This window comes from Eptatretus burgeri, chromosome 1 (genome assembly GCF_056783735.1).
Source record: "Eptatretus burgeri isolate ZD-2024b chromosome 1, Ebu_testis_v1, whole genome shotgun sequence".
NCBI classification, from domain to species: domain Eukaryota; kingdom Metazoa; phylum Chordata; class Myxini; order Myxiniformes; family Myxinidae; genus Eptatretus; species Eptatretus burgeri.
This window is the reverse complement of record NC_140961.1, coordinates 35,783,984-35,792,836: the sequence shown is the minus strand read 5'-3', so window position 1 is coordinate 35,792,836 and position 8,853 is coordinate 35,783,984. Positions and strand designations below refer to the sequence as shown.

General features: G+C 41.2%; 1 protein-coding gene across 1 annotated transcript in view; it reads left to right on the top strand.

Moving 5' to 3' along the window:
* The first annotated feature begins 4,437 nt into the window (after positions 1–4,437).
* Positions 4,438–8,853, top strand: part of LOC147034229 (transmembrane protein 181-like) — a 41,489-nt gene continuing 37,073 nt past the window's right edge. Inside the window, exon 1 of the mRNA XM_085878925.1 lies at positions 4,438–4,539. Within this exon, the coding sequence (XP_085735051.1) occupies positions 4,532–4,539 (8 nt within the window). The 5' untranslated portion in view covers positions 4,438–4,531. The remainder of the gene's footprint in view (positions 4,540–8,853) is intronic.

Genomic DNA, 8,853 nt, shown 5'->3' with positions numbered 1-8,853 from the left:
CTCTTCCTTAATCCTCTCAAAAAGGGATCTTAGGGATTGGGAACAGACAGTCAGGACAGGTTAGCCGAACAAAGACAATAAGGGGGTTAGGGACACACGTAATTATAAAATAAATAAATAATAATAAAAAACCCTCTAAATTTCTTTTTTTTTTTTTGTTAAAAGCTAATGGGGGTGGGTATGGACAAGGACAGGCATAGGCAATAGGTTGGGGGAGACTGTAGGGTAGGACCGAGCCCGTCTTCGGACCGGGCAATGCCACCACACTCCCTCCACAACCTCACGAGACCACACCGAGGCCGGCCAGCTTCATCTGCCGACCTGTTGTTGCACTGCACCTTACCTGGTCTGCATTTGCCATACCTCCCCATGCCTTTATTTGCATTTCCATATCATCCAACATTACCATGTGTGCCAGGACCATCTTTGTGAAAGTGTTGCAAGGACTGCCCCGCAGGCAGCCGCATTACCGGGGACTGCATTGGGCAGCCCGGATATCTCCTTCTTGTATAAAGGCCCGTTCAAATGGACTGTGAAACAGCATGTGGCCTGCCGTGTTAGGGTGAGTTGCCTCCAGCAGTCAGGAAAAATAATTAAAAACAACAAACAAAGGACCATTGAGGGCCCTGAAGACACCTGGTCATCGATTGCCTGCTGCTGCACTCATCCCCGAATGTTGCCTTTATTGTTCTCTGCTTAAGTCACAGGTCCTGGGACATGGGTAGTGTAAATATTAGAAATGTATGTTTTCCCGACCCACCTGTATGTTTGTTTAGTTCCGGCAATGTAGTTAAGTTGTCCGAATGAGTCTGTTAGTTTAGTTATGCAACGAACTAGGTTATTTATTTTTGGGACATGTATTAAAAATGTCGCACTCAGGGATCCGTAGGTAAAATGTACTAGGGGAACCTACACCTGCATGCCACACAAACGTTGACAACTCAGGTCAAGTCTAGCAAAAGGGAGGGGGTAGTGTTACGGTTCTCGGAACAGTATGAATACAACATACAGTTGTCCCGAGTCAGTTATTCCATTAATATACCTGTTGTTAGATCCCTTCCTTGTGTAGTGGGAAGACATGGGGGTGCATTGCGATGGGCTTTCGTTAGGTTATTAAATCATTTTTCCCTTATATTTTATCCCCACTCCATTTAATTTCTGAGGCAAAATCCACGACAACCCACGGTACCCTCTGCCTGCTTGCCCCTTGTCTCGCTTGCTACAGCGTGACAACACTCGGTACCCTCCCCAACGATCGCTTCTGAGGCAAAATCGCAACATGCACCGTGGAGTAGACCGGCGCTTTGAGTATTCCACCGTCGACTCTAAACCAGACGTGGGCGGTGAATCACGTTCGTTTTGCACCCAGGTGGGCGGACCAAACTAGCGTCTGGCCGAAACCCCGTCCAGAGAGGCGGACCACATGAAGGCCCGGTCCAATCAGAATGCTCGGATCGGACGATGACGTGGGTTTCGCCATGGCTCCTCCCTGAGCTCCGTGATCTATAAAGTACGGAGCAATCCTCAGAGTGGTGTCGAGTTGGTTTTGCGGGTCGTTGGAGAGGTCGAGTTAGAATTGCGAGTTGTTTGGTCGTTGAAGATAATTTCAAGTTGGAGAGGTTGAAGAGAATTGTTGTGAAAGTGTTCCTGCTGCCTGGCTCTGCCTACATCTCGCCTCGACGGCCCACCTACTGTACTGGTCTTCGCCCACACGACCTCAACTGAACCTCTTGTCTGGTCCTGCTACTGCTCAACTCTCGCCATTTTGGACTCCGCTCTCCTCCACTCGAGCTCCCGCCACCAGACACGATTACCACACGTGCGGCGGTGGACCGAACCACTCAACTTTTGTCGGGTACCACACCATGGAGCATCCCTCCCCCTCGAAAAGCTCAGGTACCAAAAACTGTGACCTCAACTCCCTCCATCCCTGGCTGCAAAAGGTCCCTTTCCTTATCATTGGGTTTATTTTGTCTGAGTGTGTGTCTGAGTGTGGTGGCGCCTGTCCGTTAGATAAGCCTGTATAAGATCTTCATTGTTGTAATTGTTGCTTTTATTAATCCCGTGTCAAGTCTGCACTGTATCCACTTTTGTAAGTTGCTTGTAAAATTGCCGCACCACACCTCTCTCATCTTTCCCCTGCATTACATACCGAATAAACCTTTTTGTTGTGCCACATGCTTTTCCTGTTTATTGTAAATAAATAATTGTCGAAATGTTCCCAGCTCGTCTTTGTCTTTTCCTCCATTGGTCCAGCATGGTTCGAATCTGAGTTCAGCCAGGTCTTTATTCCCGATATAATCCGTTCCTTCTTGCCGGTACATCCTTGGCAGTGCTGCTCGACTGCATCCGATCCGGAAAGATAGTCGGTAGTTGGTGGAGTGGTCCGGTTCGGGCAAGGCGTACCGAGGGTGTGGTTCCCTGGTAGTCAAAACCGCGTGGTTAATTAGGTAACTTGATTCTAGACAGGAGGACCCTACGCCACGCAGTTGAGGTATTGGCGTCCATGGTCGGTTAAGTGACCCGCCTCCTCCCAGAATTATCCGTGAGCGACGGCCTCCAATTCCGGGGAGTCTGGTGGGAATCGACGTCATTTCCCCCACCTTGTGGTCTTCTCTGCCAGACCCCTGGCCCGCAACAATACAGATACTTGGGTGTATACACACCATGCACGCACGCACGCACGCACGCACGCACGCACGCACACACGCATATATAGTGCAGTCGATCTGAAAATGAACTACCGATATTGAAGTAGATCTGAGGAACAACCTGTATCAAAGTAGATCTGAGAATGAACAACCGATATTAAAGTAGATCTGAGAATGAACAACCGATATTAAAGTAGATCTGAGAATGAACAAATTTTATTAAAGTAGATCTGAGAATGAATAACCTATGTCAAAGTAGATCTGAGAATGAACAACCTATATTAAAGTAGATCTGAGAACGAACAACCAATATCAAAGTAAATCTGAGAATGAACAACCAATATCAAAGTAAATCTGAGAATGAACAACCTATATTAAAGTAGATCTGAGAATGAACAACCTATATTAAAGTAGATCTGAGAATGAATAACCTCTATCAGAGTAGATCTGAGAATGAACAACCTATATTAAAGTAGATTTGTACTTCGTATCATGTATTTAAACTTTAAAGGTTATATAAATTACTCCCAAAAGCACATATTTTGAAGCTTACGCGTGGAGTCTTGATTGTTTTGTAATTAACATGTTTCAGCCTCATCTTGTCCAAAAATGTATCTTGCCAATTTATCACCTCCTCCACCGAAGGTGAAGGAGGTGATGTTTTCACCCTTTCTGTCTGTTTGTTTGTGTCCAGGAAATCTCAAAAGGTTGCGGACGGATCCGGATGAAATTTTGTGGACAGGTTGGCTGTGTGACGAGGAAGAATTGATTCGATTTTGGTGAAGATCCGAATCCGGATCTGGATAGGAGAATTATTTAATTGTTAAGGTGATTCTTCACCATTGAGACATGGGGCCAAAAACGATGTACAGCACAATATGTCAAAAATGTATTGGGCCTAATTATGTCCTCGTGGATCAGGCATTACCTGGCGGAGGTGTGCACTCGACCGAATGCCCTTTTCTAGTTTTTGATGTGTTCAAGCACATGCTACATGTATTGGAATTAAGGTTGGTGTTGCGGAGTGGGTGAAAAATTCATCTTTAGGGGTTTCTAAGTTATAATAATATTTAATAATATATTCAATTACAAAAGGACTTCGATGCAGGATGCAATTTGGCCAATTAAAACGTGCGCGGTTATTACCAACCTATGGTTGTTTGTCGGTGCTCTCTTGTTCAGTGCTGGATCATCTCTGATGATGTCGGACCATCTGGAGTTTAGGGACGAGAGAGTCATTTTGTGATTTGTTGAGGTTGCAATCGACGATTCGCGCCTCTTTGCAAAAGACCACAGGATCTTTAAGGTCCACCAACTACTCATGCTGACTGATTGACGAGAAACTCAATTGAATGTTCATCAGTCAACCTGCCTGCAAAACTCCAGGATGGTAGTTTATAGTTAGGTGAAGATTTGAACACAGGCGAGACAACTCAGAGCTGCAATTGTGGTAAATTTACATTAAAATCGACAAATATGCTTTTAATCCCCACCCCCCGGACAAATGAGCCGGTATACTTAAGAGTAAACGTATACAATCTATAGGGTGCCAATGTGTGATGAAATGTACAATGGGACGAAAACGAAAGTGCGAGAATGCAAACAACCACAATCGGCGAATGATTGTTCTGGGGTTACGTCGCCGGTTCCGTTGACGTAACTGTGCGTGTCACGTCTAGCGGTGACGTCACTACGTGGCCGGTTCCGTCGACGTAACTGTGCGTGTCACGTCGAGCGGTGACGTCACTACGTCGCCGGTTCCGTCGACGTAACTGTGCGTGTCACGTCGAGCGGTGACGTCACTACGTCGCCGGCTCCGTCGACGTAACTGTGCGTGCCACGTCCAGCGGGACGTCACTGACCCGGAAGCGGCATCAACCATGGAGCCGTGAGTATCGATAGATAGTTTCTCTCGACACGAATCGATCTGGTTTCTCTTTGTCGGTATTTAATTGACGGAGTGTGGCCATTAATTGTACCTTTTGGTGTTTACGCTGATACTCTGTCTCGGTGAACGTTCATTTTTCATTCCCTGCTCACCTCACCTCACCTCACCTCGTCTTGTTGGGCGCACAGTGCTGATCGCTCAGAGTTGCCCAAAGTCCGAGTGACGTCTCCTTGCGATGTTTGTCGCTCTGTTCAAATCTGCACTCAGCATCCTTCTGTTGGTGCATCGATGAAGGACTGTTTTACCTTTTTCATGTTCCAATTACCTGTACCTGCAGAGACTTCTAATCACCTGTACCTGCAGGGACACGGCAGACATTCACCGCTCGGGAGGCCAATTAATTGTTTTTCCTTCCTCGTATCACATTGACGATTGAACATACAAATCGCAGTTTACCTTATTCAATGTCACTCAGAGCAAATCATGTCTTAACAGTGTCTGTAGTTGTGGATCTGAAATGGTGAGCCGTGTGAGCTTCGTTAATGTGTTATAATTAATATATGTTATTATTAATATACGTTATTAATATGTTATTAATGTGTTATATATGTGTTCTAATTATTGTGTTTTAATTAATATGTGTTATTAATACATGTTATAATTAATATATGTTATTCATGTGTTATAATATATGTTATAATTATTGTGTTTTAATTAATGTGTTATTAATATATGTTATTAATGTGTTATATGTGTTATTAATATATGTTTTATAATTAATATGTTATTAATATGTTATAATTAATACATGTTATAATTAATACATGTTATAATTAATGTGTTATTAATGTGTTATAATATGTGTTATAATTATTGTGTTTTAATTAATATATGTTATAATTAATATATATTATTCATGTGTTATAATATGTGTTATAATTAATATGTGTTATTAATACATGTTATTAATGTGCTATATATGTGTTCTAATTATTGTGTTATAATTAATATGTGTTATAATTAATACATGTTATAATTAATATATGTTATTCATGTGTTATAATATATGTGTTATAATTATTGTGTTTTAATTAATATGTGTTATTAATACATGTTATAATTAATATATATGTTATTAATGTGTTATATGTGTTATTAATATATGTTTTATAATTAATATATGTGTTATTAATATGTTATAATTAATACATGTTATAATTAATATGTGTTATTAATGTGTCATAATATGTGTTATAATTATTGTGTTTTAATTAATATATGTTATAATTAATATATATTATTCATGTGTTATAATATATGTGTTATAATTATTGTGTTTTAATTAATATGTGTTATTAATACATGTTATAATTAATATATATGTTATTAATGTGTTATATGTGTTAATATGTTTTATAATTAATATGTTATAATTAATATATGTGTTATTAATGTGTTATAATTAATATTTGTTATATTTAATGTGTTATTAATATATGTGTAATTAATGTTATAATGAATATATGTGTTGTAATCAAAATATATGTGTTATAATTAATGTGTATAATTAATTTATATTGATATTGGCACAAGAACGGAGCTTCCGAAGTCCAGAAATCCTTCCTTGTATGACTCAATGATTGATAGTGACTCACTCTCCTCCTCCGTGTGCAGCACAAGGTTGCAGGTAGCATCGTTGGCTGAGGGCACGACTGTGCCACTGATGCATTGCCCCCATTATCAGTACACTGGTACTCATTTCACCGACCTCGGAAGGATGACTGGTGACGTCAACCCCACCTAGTGTTATTCAACGTTCAACAGGGGCTCAAACTCAGGACCCGAAGATCCCAAGCCAGCCACCCTAACTGTGAGGCCAACACCAGGCTTGAAGTGACTCGCTACAAGGCAGTAATGTTATTTCCTCTTTACCACCCCTCCATAACTCACGGAATGTCAAGGGCATCCTTCGTTGCATTGGTGGCGGTGGACTCGTGTTTCGCAGACCTCACAATGGAGCGTGATTCATTTGTGGGAATGTCCTGCGATCCACATCAATGTTGCTTGAACATCGTCCAAGAACCTCCTCGGGTTCGCTTCAAGATACGGGTCGATGTCGCCTGAGACTCACCTGCGAATGTCTGATTTTGCCTGGATATCAGCACTAAGTGGAACGTGGTCCACTCTTCCAGCAATTTGGATGAAACTGAAATGTATATGGAAGCAGAGGATGGTTAAACCTGTAGATTCTCCTGTTCGTTGCAAATTTGATTATTTTGATCTGGTTTGTGCTTGTCATCGCCACATGATCTATCCTCATTTCTAGTGAAGATCTAACAGAGTCCGAAAGGCTTTCACTGTTGGGACCCAACTATATGTTGTTGAAGACAGTTCCAATCTGTGATGATATTGTGACTAAAAAAAAATCTTTTTCTGATCTTTTTTCTGTTTCTCTGCTTAAAAAACCTGCATTCGTGACCTCTTACAGGTTGGTATCTTGCCTTTATAAAGAAATGATCTTGAGAAATCCTGTCGTTGCAGTTTATAATTTTGAAGAACTGGATCATGTCTCCTCTCTTGCGTTGCAAATTCAGGGAATGCATGCCCAATCTCTCTATCCTGTCTTGATATGGCCGATGGCTAAGAGACGGCACAAGCTTAGTAGTTCTTCTCTGAACCCTTTCCAATTTATCTGCATTAGAAACAAATGCAGGACCCTATTTCGAGTAATCGTATTCAAGCACAGGTCCTACAACGGTCTTGACTAATGAGGGATGTACATCGACACGGAGATGGTTGAAAACTTGTTTTATCCTTCCCAATATTTCGTTGACCTTGTTATCCCGACACTTAAACAAACAACCCCCCAAAAAACAAACAAAAAAAAAAAAACGAGAGTGAAGTCGCAGGTTCCCCACGCTTTCCACCTAAAGTAAGGTTGAAAGATGGCAAAAAGTTCAGCCAGGAATGACCCAATATCTTCTTCTTGTATATGGCAGCTTGGCTGCCGGGTTGCCATCATTTTGTTGGGGCTTGATTATACTACTGATGCAATGCTCCTATTGGTTCATTCCATGTCAAATCATCAAAGAATCTGCCGTCATATAGGTTCGAAAATCAGCATTTGTAATGTATTATACAATCAATAAGTGAGTTCAAGTACACAGTGTTCACTAACCTGACTTCGGCTTTCAATTTCCTCTTCAATGCAGCAACAGCAGCATTTGTTTCTTCCCCTCAGGCCCAGTTGAAAATGAAAGTATATGATACTTCAAAGCAATTAATGGTCGTTCCCTGTGTTCCCTGTCATGGCTAGGTTAGAATGATTGTATAATACATTACAAATGCTGATTTTCGAACCTATATGCCATACATACATGTACATTATTGCTCATATCAGAAACTATTGGAGTGCCCATCACAAAACTTATGTGGAAGCTTCTTGACATCATAAGGTACCTCTGGGATGAATTTGAGGAAATTTGAAGGATACATTTTTTGGGGATTCACGATTGAAGTTTATATTTTGTGATAAATTTTTTGTGGTTGGAGGTAGGAAAATGTTGCCCAGACAAATTCATAGGGCATGAAAATACCTTTAAAATGACACCAAAACCAGCTCTCTGGGTGTTATACTTTTAGAGATATGGCCATTTGAATTTGCAACGTCGTGCTAATTAGTCCAAAGTTCGTTAGTCTGTATCTCACTAATTAAGAGGCTGTTAGCAAAAATATTTGAGTTCTTGCCGTTTTTCATGGGTCCCAATTGGTTCCCAAAGTTTTACAAAAATCTGAGAGATGACGGCAGATTCTTTTATGATTTGACATGGAATAACCCTATTACCAGTACACTGGTACTCATTTCACCAACCTCGGAAGAATGACAGGCTAAGTCAACCCCACCTGTTGTTAATTCAATCGAGCCAGGGGCTCAAATTCAGGACTGTGAGATCCCAAGCCAGCCACCCTAACTGCTTAGCCAACACCAGGCTTGACCCAATATATAATGGGGAGTTGAATTTTTTTTAACATTTTGACCCCCAAAGTCCCCACCCTCTCTGGGGCATGAATCAGGGGTGAAATCCAAAAAGTTGTTCCATATTTCATGCATCCCCCAATGTTGATTGCACATGCAAAGTTTCATTTTAAAATGAGCCCGTAATTGCATTTTTTTGGTATTTGAACTTTTGACCCTTCTTGCCACGTGGTGATCATAACTCCCAAGTTTGGTGAATTTCTGCATCACCGTTTTGGAGGAGATAGCGTGACGGACGGACGGACAGACAGACAGTCAGACGGAGCTGATTACAACAT